We start from the raw sequence: 23,532 nt of genomic DNA, 5'->3' as shown, positions 1-23,532 counted from the left end.
GATTTTTTGTTTGTTTGTACAAGTTATATCTTATATTGACTGTTTAATGAGATTTGTTTGCCTTCGTCATTTGTGAATGAAATTTCTGTACCTCTTTATAAAAATTGTTAAAATCAGCAAATTCTCTTGATCTCAAACCTTTAGTTCATTATTGAAATTAACTGGTTTAACACTATTTTTACAATAAAAATAATCACGAAAAGAAAGTCATCGAAAATTAAAAATAGAAAATTGATCTTTAATGGAAAAAACTGGGAGAAAGAAGATAACAGGCACAAATATTATTCCCTTATGCACACAAAGTACCACAGATCATATAAATCATTTAAAAATAAATCACATGAGGACAATAACACCTTAAAGAGGCAACAGTGAGGCATTAACATCTGAAATGACAAAAATAATCTGTGCGATGATTAAAAAAGGCTACAGATTCATGTTTAATAGAGAAGACAAACTAAAATTGTGCAATAAACCGTGAGCATCCACTCACTGCAGAAAAACATCAGATTGAATTTAAATTCGGAAACACTCAGCAGCTTTTGCTGTTAAATCACCCATAATCACACTTTATGAAAGATCAACAGAGGCATAGAGATGTCTTCAAACTGCATTTCCCTCAAACATCTACAACGAAACCTCATTATGTACAGTCGACATGGTTTGATCTTGAAAACAAAACTGGAAACTAAACTACAAAACACACAAAGTAGAAAATATCCTCAGTTTTGAACGTCTGAAACAGTCAGTGGTCTATAGATCATACTTTTTTTTACAGTGTGACAGTGCAAATTCAGTAAAGAGTGAAATCCCTGAGTGTGTTCTAGTAAGGTTGTTTGGTGATGAAGCGACTGAACATTGTGAAGGCTGCTATGGGTTTATCAGTGGGAACCATGTGACCCGAACCCTGTGGAGGACATAAATACAATTTTTTTTTTATTAAGACAAAATTCTCATGCACATAGTAAGTAGATTTAGGGCGTTTTCACACCTGAAAGTCCGCACCAAGGTCCGAACCAAAGTTCGTTTTTTGATTGATACATTGTATCAATTTGGTTAGTTTTGGTTTCCTTTCACATTGCAGTTACGCAAGCGCACTAAAGAACTTTACATGAGGCACTGGCATCCTGTCGTCATCTACTGTATGTGGGCTGCATCTTAACATTGATTGGTTTGTTAGCCAACGTGCGTCTGACGTCAGTGTGTTGTCAATTCAGCGGGTAACTTTGACAAGAATGAATGAACAGACGCATATCGTTGCCAATACTGTTAATATTATGGGATTACTATCTTCAGCACCAATACTCAGGCTGGTTCAAATTCACCAAATGATAGTCCTCATTGTGCAAACATTTTATCGGCGCTGACAGGAAAGGAGGAGAAGACTAGGCTACTTTTTTAGCCAAACAATGTATTTTGTTTTATAGTTATGTTTAAATATTATAATGTTATTTTTAAATTTCATCTAGGCTATATTAATTACGAAATGCGCACAGATGTGCAATATATGTCAAAGACATTGGGTCAGAAATTATTTTGACCACTTCATTAAGTTTTGTTTTGTAGAAAGCTTTGTATAAATTCTATCTTAATTTGAATAAATGTTTCATAATTTGCCTGAATTTAATAAATAAGCTTTAATAAATAATATAGCAGACAAACCGTGACGGAGCGATCATTTGCGTTGCACATGCATTTGGAGCGGTATATATATATATATATATATATATATATATATATATATATATATATATATATATATATATATATATATATATATATATATATATATATATATATATATATATATATATATATATATATATATATATATATATATATATCCACACACACACACACACACTATAGTCAAGCAAAGCACACTGTTCCCGCGAGCTGACTACACAAGCGGTTCAGTTTAAAATGCTGCGCGCTCCATCACTGCATGCGCTGTGAGTTTAATCTGTGTTTTTTCACTAATCCTACACCAGAACTTCCTGTAAATGGTCTGAAAGTCTGAATTATACTGAAAAGGCTTTCACACACGAAACAAACTGAATCTTTGTTCAGTTTGATCTGGACCGAGACTACCTCTTTTCGTCTGACAAAATTTCGTCTGTTTGGTCCATACCTGGTTCTTCTCATCAAAGGACCTGCAGTGTTGCCCATTTGACGGTACAGACGACGGAACTGCCGTCTCTTTTGCAGAAGAGACGGCTGTCTCTTTTCTGCATACAACGGAGGAAATCCTGCTGCTGTTTTGAATGTTTTGAACATTTCATGAACTCTTCATGAGTTCTCAGCTAGTAAAAATAATGCCATATGTACACGCATAAAATGATGGCGTTTAATCCGGCACACAGCATTGTTTTGAATGTTCGGTAAGCAGCTCGTACGTCATATAAGCCCACCAATCTGGTTGTGACCGTCTCCCTATGCCTGGTTCGGTAACTTTAGATGCACTGTTAAAAATGCCAGTGTGAACGCTAAGCGAACCAGGACTATATGTTTTATTTTTGTTTTTTGGGTCCGGACCAAACGAACCAACCTAACCGAACTACAAGTGTGAGCGCACCCTAAAATGCTGTCTAATACATCAAAACCACAGAGATTAGTGTATCATGTGAATGGCTTTATTGCAGTCTTACCTTCACTGTGAGGAAAGCAATGTTGGAGAATTCCTTGACAAAGCCGGCCACCTGCTGAGATTCCCCATTGAAGTAAAGCCAAGGCCTGCGCTGCACCTGGACCTGTGGGACAAGACGGAGAGAGATTGCTTACAACACAGCCAAAAATAAACAACAACACAAAATCACACATAATTGGTAAGATCTTTGTCCAATAAAATGAAATCAGGCAAATAAATAAATACATAAGTATACAATATTAAATACATAATGATTATTACATATTTTATGATTTTCATCTTTATTTTAAATAATAAACATAACAATTTAAATGTAAACATAATAATAATAAATGTTGAATAATAATATATTATTTAAATATAATACATAAAATATGCAATTAATATATAAAATATTATTAACAGTATATCAAATAAATTGGTATTATTGTAATTAAATGAAGTCAGTAATAATAATCAATACATTTAATATTTTGTTAATACAATGCTTATTATTATTATTAAAAAAGAAATGTATAATATTAATAATAATAAATTCCATAAAAAAATATCAAGTTTCAATTTTATTGGCTGGCTTTATGCCATTTTTCTGGTAGTTACAGATTTTTATATTTAAAAGAAAGAATTTTTTTTTTTTGAATGAACAGACCAGACCAAGACTACAAGTCAGCACAAACTACTCACCTCTTGCTGAAGAGACTCCACAAACCACTCGTCTCCGAGGAAATTGCATGCCATGTCCACGTCTCCATTATATACCAGCACACGGTATTTCTGTTGAAAAGAGGAGATTTGAAATCAACTGGTAGACATGAAATTATATATTTCATACACATTTATATTCCCATCACTCACCAGTGCTCCGAGAAGCTTCAAGTACTGTTTCTTCACGTCCATGAACAGCCGGATGTAGTTCAGATTGACTTCAGCACTGCAACAATTTCAAATTAAAGTCACAACGCTCATTTGCATTTTACATTATTAACGTCCACTCAGCGCACCTGCAGATGACCCAGTCCAAAGCCTTGGGCGAGATGTGCAGGGCAGACTTCACTAGCGGGTTGTTCAGGTACAGGGTTGATGGGGTGGAGTTGGTGCATGGAGGATCGAGCCGCGTGGATTTAAACAGGGTGGCCACGCCTCGCAATTTCTGATTCAACAAGAAGATACATGTGGATTAACCCTCACAATACCATGAGCAGGCTCAGATATTTCTTCTTCCTTGTACTTAAATGTGCACTATGTAACTTTTCCGTCCGCTAGAGGTTGCCTATTCAAAACAAAGGCGTAGTTTAATGACGGCAAGTTTGAGCTCTGAATCTTGGGACATGTGGTCTTCACCTCACAAGCCGGTGGGAAAGAATCGGGATAGGACTCTGGCAGAAATCATGTTCATGAATGTGATTGCTTCACACTACAGTAACGTTAATAGAGCAGGAGCGAGTGTTGAGGAGCTGAGCAAGGCCGCTGGAGCGATTGTTACACAACAGGGCTTGCGAGCAGCAGGACTTTTATTATGCCATGTCGTCGGTGCCATTTCTTCTTTTCCGCTCATGAGTGTGAGGTAACACAGCTCTGTTTATCATATTAGACACATCTGAGTGTGTTGAAAAAGATGTTATGACGTTACTCTGTGCGTTCGCTCAGCGGCTGCGGTGACACTTGTTCACACTGTAGCGAGAGTAAAGCGCTTCAGCAGAATAAAACCCGAAAACGAGAGTAACGCATTTTTTTACATAGTGCACCTTTAAAGGAACAGTTCATCCAAAAATGAAAATGCACGGACCCTCAATTTGTTCCAAACCTGTATGAATTTCTTTCTTCTGGTGAACACAAAAGATGATATTTTGAAGAATGTCAGAAACCAAACAGTTCATGGACCCCACTAACTTCCATTGTATTCTTTTCCCGACTATGGAAGTCAATGGGGACCATCAGCTGTTTTCCTACCCACATTCTTCAAAATATCATTTTTGTTCAGCGGAAGAAAGTAATTCATACAGGTTAGGAACAACTTGAGGACAGTTCACTCAGAAATGAAAATTCTGGCATTTTTATTGACCCTCATGTTGTTACAGTTGAAGAGATTTTAATGCCATGTCAGCAGCTGAGGCTATTTCCATGGCAAGAGTCGAGTTACAAGATACACAAGAGTTTTTATATATATATATATATATATATATATATATATATATAAATCCAAAAAAATAAAATAAATCCAAATGCAGTGTTTGACGTCACAGGTGTCACAGTTTGAATATGCCAATAAAAAGAAATATTTTTGGTGAAGAATCAAAATAATAAAAGTGATTGTATGAGCTCAGTACTTTCAGTGTATAGAATTGAGCATCAACACTTCTAAAGATAATATTATTATGTTGTGTTCCACAAAACAAAAGTAATACATACAGGTTTAAAATGACATGAGGGTGTTCTAGCAAAAATAAATAAATAAAAAAGTAAAAAAAGTACCAGTCAAAAGTTTGGAAACATAACTATTTTTAATATTTTTGAAAGAAGTCTCTTATGCTTATCAAGCCTGCATTTATTTGATCAAAAATACAGAAAAGTGTGAACTGGGAAAAAAAAAACAAATAAAATAAAAAATACAAAAGTAATATTGTGAAATATTATTACAATTTAAAATAATGGTTTTCTATTTTAAAGGTCCCGTTTTTCGCGTGTTTTTGAAGCCTTGATTGTGTTTACAGTGTGCAATATAACTTGAGTTCATGTTTCGCGTGTAAAAAAAAAACAGTATTTTTCACACAATTCACTTATCTATATACCGCTGTCCTAAAAACGGCCTGATGATTTCCTTGTTCTATGAAGTCCCTCCTTCAGAAACACGTAATGAGTTCTGATTGGGCCAGCGCTTCCCGTGTTGCGATTGGACAGCAGCTTAGCGCACTTTGCCCGGAAAGTCCCGCCTCTTACCATAACGGGGAGATGCAAGCGCTGAATGCGCGCTCTTCTCCACGTGGGAGAGCAACGAGACCACGGCCCCTATTTTGCGTGTTCTTGTGGGCGGAGGGTTCGTCAACAAACAGTTCTAGTGACGTCATTACAGCAGGAAGTGCAGCGGTGTAGTCCAAACCAGCCGTTCGCTGTAGGCTTTGAAAGGGAACTTCTGTTAAATAAAATATCTCGCTTGGCATTGAACTTTGAGCTTTATAATTTTACAGGTATTATTTATGCTCTAACAGCAACATTACACACTAACTAAAGTTTGAAAGATGGAATCGCAAAGAACGGGACCTTTAATATACTTTCAAATATAATTTATTTCTGTGATGCAAAGCTCAATTTTCATCAGCCGTTACTTCAGTGTCACATGATGATCCTTCAGAAACCATTCTAACATGCTGATTTAATATACAATAATATTTCAAAATGTTACTGTTTTTCCCCCCAAATCAAATAAATGCAGGCTTGATGAGCAGAAGAGACTTATATGAAGAAAAAAAAAGAATATTTTCAAACTTTTGATGAGTACTGTGTATTATATATATATATATATATATATATATATATATATATATATATATATGCACACGTTTGACCCTTTATAGAAAAAAAGGGGGAAAAAAGGAGAAAAAAAAACAACAAAAACAAAGAGTACAATGTGTTGTCCAACAGTAACCCACAATTTGGTGTCTTTACCTCATTCTTGGCTTTGGACCAATGATGGTTAAGGAAGTGGTGGCCCATGTCTCGGATCACAAATTTGCCATTTTCAATGCTGGACACAGAACAAAAATGAAACTGGAATGTGCAAAACACATTCAGAGGAACGTCATATGAAAGTTCCTCCATGTAACTGGTTCATGCTCACCTTACGCTCTCAGCAACACCTCCGGGACAGGGTGCGTACAGGTTATACATGTTCAGCCCTGACGAGTAGACAATGACTTGAACTGTCTGGAGCTAAAGAGCGATGGAAAGAGAAGATGCTGTGAGTAAAGAATACAGGACACTTAATGCATCTCAAACCATTCATATAGCACAGTTCAACTTACAGAAGCCGAGCAGTTCACATCCTGGTTATCGTAGAAGTTACACACTCCATCTTTGCAGCAAAACTTTTGGAGGTCATTCCACAAGCTAAACAAGAAACAAAACATGCAAATATAACATAATACAGATTAAACTATACAAATAAACCTTTGCATTTTTCATAAAAAATGTGGGAGCCGTTTGCCCGCTGCAGAACATACCACACTAACCAAAATATTGTCGTACCGATGCCTTTACAGCAAGCACCAACATATACAATTACAATGAATGTTCAATAGACCAACACAGAATCAGATTAGGTGAAAAAACACTGTACCTGGTACCAAGAAGCCCATGATAGTATGCAAAATACACCAATGAATTGTCATTTAGCTCATAGCTGGACAAGCCATTTCCAACAGCAATACCCTGCAAGACACAAACACACACTAAGCCACATGGATCGACACACTGATTGTCTCTGTTGTTTATTGGCAGTATGGTTATGATGAAGCCCCTCCTACCTTTAAATTGATGCTGCTGTCCTCCATGACTATCTCAGCCAGTGTGGGAATGTAAATGCCCCCGTAACTCTCGCCAGTCAGGAAAAACTCATTCTTGCTGAACTCGGGAAAAAACTTGAAAAATGCTTTCAGGGCCATGTAGTTGTTCATGGCCACCTGGACAGGTCAATGAACATACAGTTACCATTTTAGTTTTCCCCCCCACCAGTGCAATTAAAGGAATAGGTCACCCAAAAATGAAAATTACCCCATGATTTACTCATACCCTCAAGCATCCTAGGTGTATATGACTCTTCTTTCAGACGAAATACAATCTGAGTTATATTAAAAATGTCCGGGCTAATCCAAGCTTTATAAAGGCAGCCCAACATTTGAAGCCCAAAAAGCACATCCATCCATAAAAATACTCCAGAAGGCTCCAGGGGGTTAATAAAGGCCTTCTGAAGAATTCTGTTTGTGTAAGAAAAATATCCATATTTAAAACTTTATAAAGTAAGATATATAGCTTCCGGCGGACCATCTTCCGTATTCAACCTAAAAAAAAACTTTTTTTTTTTTTACTGGCACGCTGTATAACGTCGGACCTAGGATAAGGATTTTGAACTGTGAGAGCCGTTACACTTTCTTTATAAGCTGAATATGGAAGGCAGTCTGCCGGAGGCTAAATATTTTACTTTATAAAGGTTTAAAAATGGATATTTTTTCTTGCACCAAAACATCGATTCACTTCAGAAGGTCTTTATTAACCCCTAGGAGCCGTGTGGAATACTTTTATAATGGATGGATGCACTTTTTTGGACTGCCATTATCAAGCTGTGAAGAGCAAGAATTTATTTTATATAACTCTGATTGTATTCGTTTGAAAGAAGAGTCATATACACCTAGAATGTCTTGAGGGGGAGTAAATTATGGGGTAATTTTCATTTTGGGGTCGACTATCCCTTTAAGCACTATCTGAACTACACAATGCATACCATTTGTGCATTTTATAATTGATTTACCTTGTAATATCATTATAGATATAGACAGACAGACAGACAGACAGATACTAAAAAGAATATCTATCTTTATTTAAAATAGAAATGCTTACACAATTGGATTTATTTATTATTATTTCACTAAAGGCATTATGATTTGAATCATACCTCTGTGTCATTGGTAGTGTACTTCTTGTCATCCGCGTAGGAGAAGCCGACACCTGCTGGTGACTCCAGGTATAAAACATTTGCAATCTGGAAAAACAGCCATTATTTTTCTATATATACTCATGCCTTTCCAGGTTATAAAATGTTTAAACTCTTTATAATTTTTTTTTTTTTTAAACGTCAAGGCGTTTCTTTGTTTGGATGAACACCGAAACGTCTCTTTTCATGTATTCCAGTGATTTTTTTTTTTTTAGATAATGAGTTTGTTAGCATGTCCCTTATTTAGTACAGTAAAGCCAGTTTGCTATAGCCAAGAATATATGAGTGTAAGAGCATGTGACTGGCTGAGGGAAGAGTCATAGTCCAGATACAGAAAATGCTGCTTAAGGTGAAAACTGGCCATGACTTCCTCATTTCACACGATAGAAATTACTCATTTGATTATGCTGATATTTTTAATTAAAATAAATACAGACAGAACCCATACCTTGTTCCAAGAATAAGGATTATATTCAAGAGATGCACCATCATCTTGGATCTGGAAAAAGAATGTGTGTTTTATACCATTTGTATTTAAATAGTACGGTTATATAATAAAGTGTGGTGTGTAAATCCCACCAGAAAAGGTCCGTGCTCTGTGAGCAAACCATCCAAGGAGCTGCATCCTGGTCCCCCGTTAAGCCACAGAACAACCGGACTATTGGCCGGATCTTTCTGGGACTCAACAAACCTGATCAAGTGGAACAGAGCACATTAATGCTGGACACTTACATATGGCACATTTCAAAATCATTTATTAGGTTTCTTTAAATTAAAGTGAAAGTCAGCCAGTCCCGACCAGTAGTGGAGGTGCTTGTTGTCCGCCACATCGAAGTATCCAGAATAATGCTTGAAGCTGGGCTGTTTTGGAAGTCCAGGCAGATATTTGATTTCATCTGCATCTGGAGCTCCAGAAACCTGCAGCACCCCAAGCAGCAAACACGCCAACACTAGATGCATCTGACACACAGGGACACTTACTGACTCAACCATCCGATAGATGAAACAGCACCAATTATAACAATCTGAAGCAAAAGTGTCTACAAAAACCCAATGGAAAGCTGAATAACCTTTAATGTAACTAACCAGGAAATTAAGTGTTTATTCTACATGACGGTGGAAATAACAACAGAACAGACAGAGGAACATGTTATTCAACAAAAGACAGCTTAAAATAAGCAATAATGTTATTGTTTAACTAGTCTTACCATTGCAGGTGTGGGAACATAAATGTTAACCGACTAGTAAAGTGTTTCAGTAGAAGACCAAACATTCATGTGATTTCAACTTCCCCGTGATGAAGTCACATGAGGGTCTTCGCCCTCTGTTTCAAAATAAAAGTGTACACTATATATATATATATATATATATATATATATATATATATATATATTACAGCCTTACTCACAAAGGCTGTATTTTATTTAAGTTCAGTGTCACGCGATCCTTCAGAAATCATTATAATATGCATTATAATTTGCTGCTCAAGAAAAATGTATTATTATTATTAATGTTGAAAATAGCTGTATACATTTTTCTTTCCCTTCAGGATTCTTAGATGAATAAAGTTCAAATGAACTGCCTTAATATTAAACTTTTGTAAGACACTACTGTTCAAAAGTTTGGTTATGTAAGAAATTATAGAAGTTCATACTTTTATTTAGCAAGGATGTATTCAATTGATCAAAACTGTTAGTAAAGACTTTTATAATGTTACAAAATATTCTATTTCAAACAAATGCTTTTCTTTTGAACTTCCCATTAATCAAAAAAGGCGGAAAATGTGAACAACTGTTTTCAACACTGATAACAATCAGAAAAGTTTATTGAGCAGCATATCATCATATTTGATTGATTTTTGAAGGATCATGTGACACTGAAGACTGGAGTAATGATGCTGAAAATACAGCTTTATTCACAGGAATAAATTACATTTTAAAATGTATTCAAATAAAGACATTTTTTTCAAAGGACAATTATTCGTACCTCAATCCTTGTTCACAAAGGAACTTTGGCGCCTGGACTTTTATTTTGAAAACCGCGCCATCAACACCGTCTCTAAGCGATTCGCAGTTCCGCACAGGAGCACCGCAAGGTTGCGGCAGTTTTGCAGCGAAACATTCATTGTGATTATTAGCACAAACAGGACGCCGCGGGAAGATCGCCGGATATTTTCCAGGTTCACATGGTAACGGTAAGGATTTGATCCAACAAAACCCTTCTCAGGAATGTGAATTTCTGGAGCTCCAACTGCATCCATTGTTATAAAATGTAAGCTAGTTTGCTAGCTGACCTATTAATCAAAGCATCAATTGTTCGGTTTTGTTGTTAAAAGCCGTAAAGCTAGTTTTGATTTATAAGAACACGTTGTTCGAATCGTTTATCTCGAATGCGATGAGTAAATAAACTCGAATTTCAAAACAGCGGAGCATCAACTGTGCGGATTTATGGAGCAACATGGCGTCTGTTCGATTACCACACTACCTGAAGTGTGCGCGGTTTCCTTGCAGCCCTTACGTGGACAGAATATGCACAATGTGCATCTTTTTTTCTCGGGGAACACGCGATTTCTATCGTTTGCAGTGATATTTGCGCAATATTTTACGCGGTTTGATTTCGAGTGACGTCACTGCACGGTCACAAAATGGCTGACGGGTTGTTGTGTCGCTGACGAGGGTTCGCGCTGTTCATTTCACTTGTTGCCCGTTTTCTTTTGACTCTGCCTTTTGAGTAATACAAAGTCTTGGAAATATGACAATGTAGGATTATAATCAGTGTAACACTATTAAAATAGACCGTAGTAACCGGTTTGTTCCTGGCTTTACTTTTTGAAAATATAAATATAGCTTAAAGATTGTAATAAAGTTCTGAATCACGATAAGTGTAACGTTTTATTATTATGCCCGTTTGAGTATAATGAACGCCTTTTTACCAAAACGTGAAATAAATATTGTGACTTGATAATTTGGTGAATACTTTAGATTAGGGTCTAATTCTCATAGACTTTGCCTCAGTAAATTTATAATTACTGCTTCTACATGGTTAGTAAGGTAGTTTGTGTAGAATATGGTCATGCAGAATAAGACATTACTATTTGCTTTATAAGCATTAATTAACAGCCAATATCCTAGTCTTATGCATGCTAATAAGCAACTAGTTAATAGTGAGAATTGAACCCTAAACAAGTGTTGATCATTTTATAATAATACGATTATAATAATATTGGATTATTTTATAACTCGCTCTTGTCATATTAAGAAATTAATTATAAACAAGAAATTCGGTCATTTTAACAGTTACAATACGTTGTATAATATCTTGTTTGATTATATATCAATCTGAATTACAGTTTTTTACTCTCCATTGTTGGCTTTTTCAGACTTTGATATTCATGAGGTAGAGTCTCCTGGAATAATAATCGTTTAAGGTGGAACGGTCAACATTTGTCTGGTAAGATGTTGTGCAGCTTTGGAAAAATATGATAATGTTTTGCAAAATGCCACAGATGAGAATGCCGAAGCGGACCACAAAGACTACAGCATCCGTGAGCTCCTTACTTCCAACTGCTATGTTGAAAACATGCACAAAACCGAGTGGGCCAAGAAACTGCTTGACGATTCCTTTCATCATTTTCTTCAAACATTGCCTCCATGTTGTGGACACCGACATTAGTGATTTTTCAAACTTTGAACAACCTGCAAGACATTTCCGGGGAGCATTTTATGTTTATCCCCCTGAACTTTTAACTGTCTATTTGGCACATTTGAAGATTTGTGGTTATTTTCAGCGACAAGGTCCCGCATTTTTCCGTCGCGTTATACGTGGAAACACGTTTGTGGTCGATTCATCCAACGGGTTTTGCTTTCGTCTTCACCCACAATACTTGAGGAATGTTTCATTTAAAAGCGCAATTTGAGCTGCGTGTTTGCATGAGAATGTTACGGACATGAAGTGAGCTGGAAAATCCTAGGCCTGCTGCGATCAAGACCTCACCAAGACAGCGTTTTATTTTGTGAATAATCGTGTTTTTATGTCACTTGATCAGGCAGCAAAACACTGCGTACGATTTAAACTGTACTTACTAGTTCTACCTGTTGTGAAGGTTCTCAAGTTTGTCTTTAAAGGCAACTTTTAGATTAGCAAAAGTGAATTGAATGATTACTCATTCAGATCTGAATGTGTATTAAAGTAAATCTGGTCAAGTTTGATTTCATGTTGGCTTTCAAAGACTTCTGCAGTGTTTTGTTACTTTGCCCAGACATTTTACCTTTGGAATCTCTCTTTTCTTACATGTTGAATGATGCATCGTCAATTTCAAGACCTTGGGGAAAATATAGCTAATCAAATAGTGTTGTATCTAAAATCAACTGCAAGCGTTCCTTGAAAACGGGCCGTTGACCCTAAAGCTCATAGAGGCATGTCGCACAGAAGAAGTCGGAGTAGTACACCACCCTCGTACACCACCAACAGCAATGACCCTCGTGACCTGGAGCGACGGATTTTTGTTGGAAATTTGCCCACGGCACACATGGCGAAGAAGGACATGGAGGATCTGTTCAGGCCATATGGGAAAATACAGGGTTAGTAGCGTATAAATTCAACGACTTACTTAGACGTTTCGGAAAAATAGCATTTTAGTGTTCGCTGCAGTTTTAATTTGTTTTATCCACCGCTCTTTAGTTGCGCTTTTCAGAAAGCAAGGGAAGCTTAGGCCAAAAATCCACCAACAAACGGCCTTTTTTTGCGTAAAACGAAATGATTGTTCCTTTTTTCAGCTTTGTCCCTGTTTCGTGGGTACGGATTTGTGCAGTTTGAGCGAGTGGAGGATGCCGAGGCTGCTAAAGCCGGACATAACGGTCGAATTTATAGAGGTTATAAACTAGGTAAGGTCTGATTTAGTATTTAAACACTGGAGTAATTTGAGCAGTTGTTAAATTAACTTTAGAGATATAAAACTTAGAACCAGTTAATTTGTATGATTCTAATTTTACTGTAATAACTGCAATGTGGTGAATCTAATAAAGCTTGAACTTCAAAGATGTACATTTCATCTCTATTCACCATTTTGTTTTTGAGTTTGTGTTTGTGAAGGTATAAATAAAAGCTATAAATGCAACTGGCACTTCACAAATAGATTACATTGGCTTTTTTGTTGTTTTTTTGGTCTAATTATAATCTTGCTAAAATCATACACATAGTATTGTAATTTTTATTTCCACAGTTTATTTTTTTTTTAGTTCAATGGTAAATTGTACTCTATTTGTGGAAAGTTCCAGTTATTGTTGGTGGTCTAGAAGGTCTAATTCGAGGGGTGTTGGGGAATGTCAAATGCTGATGTACACATGGCGCACTAGATCCTTTACTGCTTTTTTCCCCACATTGTAGTATTTACTTTCAAATACTATTGAAACTTTAGAAATGCTTATAATTTAGACGCAAAAGAATGTTAAATGTTCATCCTCTCAGTAAAACAAACAACAACAAAACTCGTTTGGCTCTGAAATATTTGCGCCTTTTGTCATGTTGAACGTTTGGATTGGTTTATTTTCAGATGTAAATATGGCAGCGGAGAGACGACAGAATAAATCCAGGTCAAGCCCTTCACGCAGGTAAAGTATCGTTGGGATTTTTGCTAATGAAGACGACATCTATCGAGAATTTTGGTAAACGTTTTTCCCTCCACAATGGAATTCATCGAAAGAGCTAGAGTACATCTATCGTTGTCGGCTACGCAAAATCGGTTCGATCAATATTTCTCGTGGTTCTTCGATTTTTAGTTTGTGCTATTTTTTTTCCTTTCCCTTTTCCTCACTTTTAGTTGTATCAGAATTAACTGAAATAAAGTTGAAAGGGTAATTTGAGTGCGTTTCCCTTGGTGTGTCTTTGTCTAAACGGTGTGTTACTTACTCTGTTCACTTGCTATGCACCATTTTCAAAATCGTCAAGAGGCAATCGCTGCTTCCTTAAAACATTTTCACATTCCTAATTATTTCATGTGTTCAGAATGGGATGGAAACAAATATAAAACCAATAATTTAAGCAATTTCAGACGTTCATTTAATTTTTGGATATTTTTAATATTTATATTGGGAGGTTGGTGTGTGTCTTTTCAGTCCATTCTTCATCGCCACCTCAATTTTAAAAGAAAATAACTTCATTGTTATTGCACTGGCGTGGAACAGAGTGCGGTTCGTTGCGTTGGTTTATCCTTCCTAAATTAAAAACCCTAAAGTTTATTTGAAAAATATGTATTCTCAAATAAAAAAAAAACATTACTATCATGGGAATCCTGCTGCTTATTTCACATAAATTTGGTAACCTCAAAAAGATATTTGCCATTGTTTGTTTTTGGAGAGCTTTATTCAGAGCTTGAAACAGAGCATTTTTAAGCGAAATGAATTTTGCGAAGAATAGGATTAATTGCACCACCCACTCATTTCTGTGCTCTCTCGCAACATTGACTGGCTGTTGCAAAACTCTGAAAGCGCTTAGAGATTTTCTGGTAGAATTGTTCTGTGTTTACAATTTGACTAACATTTTGTAACAGTTTTTAAGTACTGAATGGTAAATTTGTCTTGAGTTGTGTTTTTGTTGACTAAGTGTATTTTGTCTGTTCAGGCCATCCAGTGCATACGGGGAGAGTCGAGAGCCCCGTCCACGTTCTCGGTCCCCGGTGCATGGGCGAGAGTCTCGAGACCACCGTGAGAGTCGAGAGATGAGGGGCGATAGCCGTGAGCCGCGTGCCGGGCCACCCCGTGAGCATGAATCTAGAGCCCCAGCCGAAGACCGCTACAGGGGGTCAGAGAGCAGGGAGAAAGATCCTTCCTACAGGTGTGCACACAATGCATTTGGTTTCTTTTGTAGTTTTGCATTTAAAGCACTTTTGCTTTCAGGTGACATCACATCATTTAAACTATTACTGTTTCAGCAGAGAGGAAGGTTATGATCGGTATTACCGTGGAGATTACGACTACTATCGGAAGAAAGATGAGCCGTATCCAGAGCGCTTCAGAGAACCCTGGAATGGCAGGAGAGAGTCAGAGGGTTGGTTTGACCATTGGTTTACAACCATTCTGAAATAAAGCTTATATTTTGTATGAAGAAAATTCATCCTATATTGAAAATCAAGGTTGTTCTTTTTTGCATTGTGACAATTTAAGAAAATGAAACGTGCATCTTTCAATTAACATCAGTGACAGGCAGTACAACAAATACTACCACGACACGGTTTTTGCGATTTTTAATGGGAATTGTGAAATGCATCGTTCAGACTATGTCCAAATCCAATTTTTGTCCATTTCCGATTGGAATCCGATTAGATTTAGCCAGGGGCGTGGGACTGGGGGGATAAAGGGTACTGAGTAACCAGGGCCCAAGGCAGGGAAGTCCGTTTTCTATACATACACATACATGGTACGGGGGCCCAGCAAGATGGTTTGTACCCAGGGCCCAAAATTTGGTGCTACGCCCCTGGATTTAGCAAATATGAATGGCGAGAAAAAAACATAACCTGCATGAAAAGCAATTTTTACAAATCCATTGAACTTCATTCATGTGTTTTGATTTCCTCAGTGCCACAGGACAGATCTGAACAGATGTGATACAGTATGGACAGTCAATAATTTAGATCAGATTCCAATCAGATAAACAAATAATCGGATTTGGAATGACATTGTGGAAAAAAAAGAAAAAAATCATGATGCAAAAATATTTACGATACTCAAATGTGTAAATATATAAAATATTCTTTATTTTTGTGATAATAAAGGCATGATCATGAAGTAGTTTTATTTGTGGCAGTGCTAATGCTGTAGCAGTCAATGTTAGCGTTGGTAATTCAGTTGGGTTTGTTTATGGTGGAGCACAGTTTTGTCACAAGGAGCAAAGAAAGTTGCACTAACTTTTCCTGTGTTAAGGCTTGCTAAGTGTTTCGTTCTGAATTTACAGACGAACGTGTGCGTCCTGAAGAGCGCCGCAGGAACGAACTTTACCGTCAATATTACGAAGAGCTGCAGAGGCGCTATGATGCTGAGAGACCAGTGGATTGTTCTGTCATAGTCGTCAACAAGCTGCAAAAGTGAGTCCTGCGACTGCTCTCAAAGACTGTTTAAAGCTCATAAACAAGATATGATTCCCTAGAGACACCGTTACACTTTCTGCTGCTTGCTTATGTGCAGGGAATATGCAGAGACGGTGGGCAGGAAGGTTCGGGATCTGGGTATGGTGGTGGATCTCATCTTCCTGAATACCGAAGTGTCCTTGACCCAAGCCTTGGAGGATGTAAGTCGGGCTCGTACTCCCTTTGCCATTATCATCACCCAGCAGCACCAAGTGCATCGTTCCTGTACGGTCAACATCCTTTTTGGGACCCCGCAAGGTGTGTATCCTTCCTCAAAGAGTTTGATAATCGATGGCGATTTACTTTCATATCAGTGTTAAGCTGAAAAATCCAATGCGACACCAAAGTATATTCTCAAAGCTTTTTTTTTTTAGAGCCAAAACTACTAGAAAACACTTAATATACAATAGTGTGGATTTTTGTACTGTACTCCACTCTTGCTACAACCCATTTAAGCTATAATGAATGTTTTACCCCTTTCTCTTTTTGCAGAGCACAGGAATATGCCCATGCAGGATGCCATGGTACTGGTGGCCCACAACTTTGAATCCTTTAAAGCTGAACACCGCACTAAAGAAAGGGACGAGATTGCGAGGAAAGCGGCCAAGATGGCCGATGATGTGCTGATGAGAGAACTTGACAGAGAGGGCCATCCAGCCTCCCTCCTAACCGCCGTTACGCTGCTGTCGGAGGGCAGGTAGGTCAACAAACGCTGCCCTTTAAGTTATCATGCAAAAATATATTTTTTGCCCACTATGGCTGCACTTATTTAATCAAATGAGGGAATTTAATTTTATTTTATTAATTTACAATAAATTCTATTTAAATGTATTTTTAAATTGAATTTACTTCTGTGATCAAATCTGAGTTTTCAGCATCATTACTCCAGTCTTCAGTGTCACATGATCCTTCAGAAATCATTCTGATTATGAGGATTTGCTGCAAACTGGTAATGATAGTGTACATGGAGTGGTGCAGGTATGATGTCAGAACCTGGAAGAATAATTTTCTGCTGGTTCCTTTAAAAATGTTCTATGGGGTTTAATAAACATATGACGATACTTTGACATTTTGTTTTACAACATCCAATGTTGATACTTTGAACAAAACGCCAAAGTATCAAGTTATGTTTACCACTGACTTTATTTTACACACAATTCAAAAGACCTCTTAGGAAAATCTCAAAGGGAACAGCGGTGAATTGGTCCTCCAGGTTCTGTTGTCATACCTGCACCATTATTACTGCTTCTCTTGTTAGAATTATCAGAAGTAGTTAGAATTTTCTGTAACAAATCAATTCATAAATGGAACTAAATGGAACCAACTGAGACAAACTGACTGTTATGAATGAAAAAATGACATTATTCTAATGACATCGTTCACTATTGGCATTGTTGACTTAATTTGTTCTGTTATTTTGCTTGTTTGTCTACCTTAACAATAACAGGAACACTGAAATGTTTACATATGTTTTCATTAGTTAATTCAAATCACATTAATTCATTTTTGGTTTTTGCCGTTATTGAAATTTGTCTTAATTTGACTGGTGTTTGTGTGAAATCTGATAGATTGTCTTTGCATCTCTCAGGTTTATGACTCCAGATGAGTTGGCCAGGCTAATCGACTATCTGAGAGACAAACGTGAGCGTCTTGTCAGAAGCACCGCTGATGCAGGTAACTTCATTAGTTTTCAACTTTCACACCATGTCTTAATTACCGTAAATAATCTCTTTTGAATCGATCTCGCGGTACTGTGCAGTCATACACTGATTAGTGCAGCTTCAAGTTGAATACCTTAAAGGGATCGTTCACCCAAAAAAGAAAATTGTCATTTAATTATGTAACAAACCCATAAGATTTTATCATCTTCGGACCACAAATGAAGGTCTTTTTGATGAGCTATAATGAACAGATTAAAGATTTTAGGCTTTTATTCACATATAAACATTGCTCAGTGAACAAAAGAATCTCAACTGAACTGGCTTGACAAGTGAGAATGAACCTCATTGGTTCTCGAGGAGCTCAGATGTGCTGGGTAACACAATAATGAACCTTATTAGTTCTTGCACATCAAGTGAGCATGCTTGAGCTTCTGTTTACCACAACTGATGTGTGCATTGATTCATGTTTAAATGTGAATAGAAACCTAAATTCAATCTGTTCGAGTCTCTTCAGAAAATTTGGTCTCAACCTCTCAATTCATATGGATTAGTTTTATGATCTCTTTATGAACTTTTTGAACTGTCAAACTGGTAGTTGAGTAGTTGTCAATGGAGGGACAGAAAGCTTTCATCTAAAAGATGAACGAAAGTCTTACGGGTTTGGAATGACATGAGGATGAGTAATTCACCTGTCGCTGGGAGTTTGATTGACGGGTGATCTGACCAATCATAATCAGCTGAATCTGCCATTTTTGTCTGACAAAGCAGTCAAGAGTGTTTGTAGATTTTAAAGTAAAGGTCTTCCCGCGGGTGAAACAACATTTCTTCTGAAGTTCATTCATGTTTATTTGATACTAAAAATGAACTAGAAAGAAGAGATGATCTGTTCACGAGCAGCTTTAACTGAAGCCCTACAGCGACCTGTCGCCACACATTAAACAGCAACAGAACGGTATTTATTTTACATTTCTTAAAAAAAATTAGAGTTGAGACTTTGTTTCGTATTAAAAGTAACCTGCTCTGTCCTGTCTGTCAGTATCCTCTTTGCTCTGCATGAGACCGTGTGTGTGTGTGTGTGTGTGTGTGTGTGTGTGTGTGTGTGTGTGTGTGTGTGTGTGTGTGTGTGTGTGGTGTGAACGTGACTTATCGGGAAATAGCAACAGTAACTAAAGGGGGTGGGTCTTTGCGAACGGTAAATTAAGGAAAATTTAAATTTTTGGATGAACTATCCCTTTAAATCTTTAATGGTCAGGTGGTACAAGTCATAGCTCTGAGAAAATTAATGTAATATGTTCTACAAGCATGTGAAAGCTTTTTTTACAGTTCAGAATGATTAATTATGACTACACTTTTCCAATCAAGTATTATACCTTACACTGTTTTTGGTCTCTCAAGGATCACACCCTCCACCTGCGACCCTTGAGCCCTCTCAGACGACACAGGCTCTATCTGCGCCAGCTCAACCCACATACTCCAGCCTGTCCCTGCATGCCACCCATCTGACCGCTGCATCCGCCCCTGCCCCTGCCCCAACCAGCCAACAGCAAGAGCTCCAGGCTAAAATCCTCAGCATCTTCAACAGCGGCAGCGGCTCATCTTCAGTGTCCAGCCCGGCTCCTGCCCCCCAAACGCAGGGTTACGGCTCCAGCCTCGGCCCTCAGACCGCCGGGCTCCAGTCTTCTCACGCCGCCGGCATACCCAAAATAGCCGCTGTCCAACCACAGAGCATGATGAGCCCTCGGCCGACCCTGAGGCCCCCTGGAGCTCGTATGCCGGGGCCCGGAGGCCCTCAGAGGCCAACTGTCACTGCCGGCACTGGGATCAACTTCGACAACCCCAGCGTGCAGAAGGCCTTGGATACACTCATCCAGAGCGGCCCCATTAACCACTTGGTGAATATGGGATCTGCGGGGCAAGGGCAGCGGCCGTCGCAGGGAATGGGCCAGAGCATGGATCCGTCGCCCATGTCCCATTATTCCCGGCATTACTGAAATCAACAAATTTGATAAGAATCGAAGTCGGCGTTGCTCTGATCATCGTAAATTATTTTTTTTGTTCCCGTGTCACTTGTGATAAAAACACAAACGCATTGTGTGAAGTTTTACGGTTTTCTTTTTCTTTTTACTCTGTGTTAGATGAAACCTTTACAGAGCATGATTGTGTAATGCATAGATGGAAACATTTCTGTTGTTTTATATGGAATTTGTGCATTGTATATACCAGCCAACTTCTGAATTAATAAATTCCTTTTTAGATACAAAAATCCTTGACCCTCTCCTATTTGTTCCACAGCTTTTCATTGTTTCTTAACTATAAAGTCTGAAGTACACAACTTTTGCCCTGGTGTGCAGACTGGACGCATCAACGTTAATTGCTCAAAATAAGAGCGTCTGATTTTGAGCAGTCAGAGAATTCATAGAAAAGTGTTTTATTTTATTTTATGTTCTAAACTGATTGTTGAAAAGTTGACAAAAAAATAAAATAAGCAAGCAATATAATCTGAGCAATTTATGAAGGTAGTATTCTATTTTGAACATCGGACCTTGGCCTAACCAACAGTGAGCGACATATTTTCCCAGTTGTCTATTTCTGCAGCATGATGTTGTGAAACCCAGCTCATAGTGAAACCTCATTGGTCCAAACCATAACATGACAAGCCATTTGGACTCGTATCCATTTCCAGGATATTCTCTTATCAACAATAAAAGTCACTTGTTAAAAATTATAATTCTTGATATCAGCAATGTCATCACTCGTGGGCGGGTTACTCTTAACTCAAACCGAATGCATCCTGTGCGTGGTAGGAGCGCAGACACTAGCAACTGATACTAGAGTCAAGTTCCGGTCAATTTAATGGCCCAATGGAAAATTATGTAAACCAGGAGTTAAATAACTTTCTAAAAAAAACAGCCAGGACAGGACGTTTGGTCACCTTTAAGATTTATGATGGCAGATTTCAAAACAGCCTCGAACGGTAATGAGTTGTATCAATTCATGATTCGGATTGCCAAAGTCACGTGATTTCAGCAGTTTTACGATCTGAATCATACGTAGATACGCTGATTCATTAAGCTTTGATGCTTCATTATACAGGTCGTTCTTGAGTTTTTATTTTTAGCGCACAAAAACTAATTCTCGTGGCTTCATAAAATGATTGTAGAGCCGCTGTAGTGAGATGGGCTTTGTAACGTCGTCTTTAGTGCCTTTATGGGTCTTGAGAGAGGAAATGACATTGGTGTCAATGAAGGCCTTTCTGAGCCAGATGAACGAAGGGGTGTCGGACGACATGAGGGTGAATAATTAATGACAGAATTTTCTTTTTTGGATGAACTAACCCTTTAATTGTCACCACAGACTGCCATTCGAATTAAATTGATGTTAAGAATTGATTTCTTAGTTGAAATTCCAAATTCACAAAATCTTACTAGTAAAAATATAAATTCCTAATACCAAGAACTAAATTTTCACTAATTCAGAAATATTAATTCTTGATTTCTATAAATGTATATCAGAAATTAACATTTTCACTGGTGACAATATAACTAATGAGATATATATATATATTTAACATTTTAATAGCAGCAGTTAAATTACTGATATAAAGAATTTACAGTTCAGATTTGCTGTGAATGTTTGGCATTGTGCACCATTTTCACTTTCAATGTGGATAATTTCTTTGCTACTTGTTTACATTAAATGCCAAATTCATCTTTGTTTAAAGATAAACAAAAGCTGGCAACCTTAAAATGTAATAAAACACTATTACTGGATTATGAATACAGTATTTATTTCACCAAGAAAGATGTTGTAACTTACCGTCTCTGCTCCAAAATCCAACCTCACTTTTGTTTGACAACTCGAATTGATTGACATTGCACCAGAAAACTGGAACAAATAGTTCATTGAGAAATGAATCAGGAACAGGAGAAAATGAGAGGGAACTGGATAGTCAATCCTGAAGTCATCTGGTTAATCCAATGTTTGTGCAGATATTTTCAGCGTTTCACAGTAAACCCTCTCAGGAAAATGTCTTTAAATCACACACCCAGTTCAGGTCCGAGGCTCTACTAATGCCTCATGATGATAATCAGGTGTGTAACATAAATGACATCCAAACCATGCAGCACCTGCTCCGAATAAAGACTTCATCAAATAATCCGTAATAAAATGGTATTCATTTATTGCATTTTGTGCTGACAAATCTATAAAATGGAATGGGAGTTTTGCAGAAGCCATAGAGATAAAGCATTTGAAATGTAAGATAAAACTACATTATTTTCTTTCCTGTACCATGAAACACAATAGAGAATACTCATTATTTATCTTTTTTTAAATATTAAACTTACACTGACACAAAAAAATAAACACCTCAACACAAACTAGTTTTGCTATATTTACAGGACCCTTATGCACCCTTGCCTATGGTCCCAGATCTGCTGTGCGTACATCACTGTACACACACGCGCGCACACACACACTCACACACACACCACTGAAAAACACACAGGAACACGCTACATGGCAATATGACCATAAAACCCAGAAACAGACTAAAAATTCTACTTGTGAAAGATCTGAAAATCATTTCTTCTCCACTACATTCCCTTTCAAAATGATTTCATTTTCAAATGAATCAAAAACAAGCCTGAGGGATTCAGCCATTTTCCATGTAAAACTAATGTTCTGATCCAGAATTATTTGCAATACATTTGCAAAACCTGCTTTAATCACTGAACAGCCCAAAGCGAGCGACTCGATGACTCTCGCATGTTCTGCCATCAGCCGCTCAAAGAGCCAAGACAGAGCAGGATTTTCTTTATTCATTTCTCTTATAGTTATCTTTGACTGTATTTAAATTGCAGCCATGCTGTAATAAAGCAACACAAAATAATTATATGAGAAATATATAAGAAACTGTCCAATCAAATTAGTATTTTTAAACATCTGGCTTGGCTGACGTCAATTGAAACTATATTGTAGTGATTATGCAGATTTCAGATAGTCATTGTAGTTTAATTTGAGTACAAATAATATGAATAATGATAAAACTTTAATAAGATTCGTTAACATAGCTGCCAATTTGTGCATTTAAGGCATGAGTAGAAACTGGAGCAAATAATAATGATTTTACAGTTCAACATAACAGACCCTCGAGTTTCTTTTTAATTCATTCAGAATGACAGTTTGCACATATCCAGGGTAACATAAATAACTTTGGTTAATCAGTTCTTCTTTAAATAAATGAACTGCAGTGAAAGCAAAATGGTCTTTGTCTTGGCTAACTACCTATAGTAAAAATAGAAGCCATTAACCAGTCAATATTCATTCACACTAGTGGATCCAAAGAAATCATTGTGCACAACAAGAACACAGAACATCTGGAAAAAACAACACATTTACA

The 23,532-nt window shown here is 37.3% G+C and overlaps 2 protein-coding genes across 8 annotated transcripts; one reads left to right on the top strand and one right to left on the bottom strand.

Annotated features, from left to right (window-relative positions):
* Nucleotides 1–217: 217 nt before the first annotated feature.
* On the bottom strand, nucleotides 218–22,042 carry ctsa (cathepsin A). 2 transcript variants are annotated; one of them, XM_067458780.1, is made up of 15 exons: nucleotides 21,948–22,042; nucleotides 9,151–9,311; nucleotides 8,931–9,042; nucleotides 8,800–8,850; nucleotides 8,313–8,399; nucleotides 7,168–7,323; nucleotides 6,981–7,072; nucleotides 6,667–6,751; nucleotides 6,483–6,574; nucleotides 6,311–6,389; nucleotides 3,649–3,797; nucleotides 3,503–3,578; nucleotides 3,332–3,421; nucleotides 2,649–2,750; nucleotides 218–907 (listed from the first exon to the last, which is right to left on the bottom strand). In XM_067458780.1, the coding sequence occupies exons 1-15, from the start codon at nucleotides 22,032–22,034 to the stop codon at nucleotides 824–826; spliced, it is 1,503 nt and encodes a 500-aa protein (XP_067314881.1). In that variant the 5' UTR covers nucleotides 22,035–22,042; the 3' UTR covers nucleotides 218–823. The 2 variants fall into 2 exon arrangements, with proteins under 2 accessions (XP_067314881.1, XP_067314883.1); XM_067458782.1 differs by lacking the exon at nucleotides 21,948–22,042 and adding an exon at nucleotides 9,560–9,674.
* On the top strand, nucleotides 10,389–20,394 carry ncoa5 (nuclear receptor coactivator 5). 6 transcript variants are annotated; one of them, XM_067458774.1, is made up of 11 exons: nucleotides 10,389–10,545; nucleotides 12,671–12,931; nucleotides 13,127–13,234; nucleotides 13,903–13,960; nucleotides 14,970–15,182; nucleotides 15,280–15,395; nucleotides 16,299–16,428; nucleotides 16,529–16,728; nucleotides 16,963–17,167; nucleotides 18,059–18,144; nucleotides 19,527–20,394. In XM_067458774.1, exons 2-11 carry the CDS (start codon nucleotides 12,769–12,771, stop codon nucleotides 20,120–20,122), a joined length of 1,875 nt encoding a protein of 624 aa, XP_067314875.1. In that variant the 5' UTR covers nucleotides 10,389–10,545; nucleotides 12,671–12,768; the 3' UTR covers nucleotides 20,123–20,394. The 6 variants fall into 6 exon arrangements, with proteins under 6 accessions (XP_067314875.1, XP_067314878.1, XP_067314879.1 ...); XM_067458775.1 differs by having other exon boundaries at nucleotides 10,402–10,545; nucleotides 11,731–12,931; nucleotides 15,283–15,395; XM_067458773.1 differs by having other exon boundaries at nucleotides 10,402–10,545; nucleotides 11,731–12,931.
* Nucleotides 22,043–23,532: the final 1,490 nt, after the last annotated feature.

This window comes from Pseudorasbora parva, chromosome 12 (assembly GCF_024679245.1).
Source record: "Pseudorasbora parva isolate DD20220531a chromosome 12, ASM2467924v1, whole genome shotgun sequence".
In the NCBI taxonomy this organism is placed as follows: Eukaryota; Metazoa; Chordata; class Actinopteri; order Cypriniformes; family Gobionidae; genus Pseudorasbora; species Pseudorasbora parva.
This window is presented reverse-complemented; position numbering and strand designations above follow the sequence as displayed.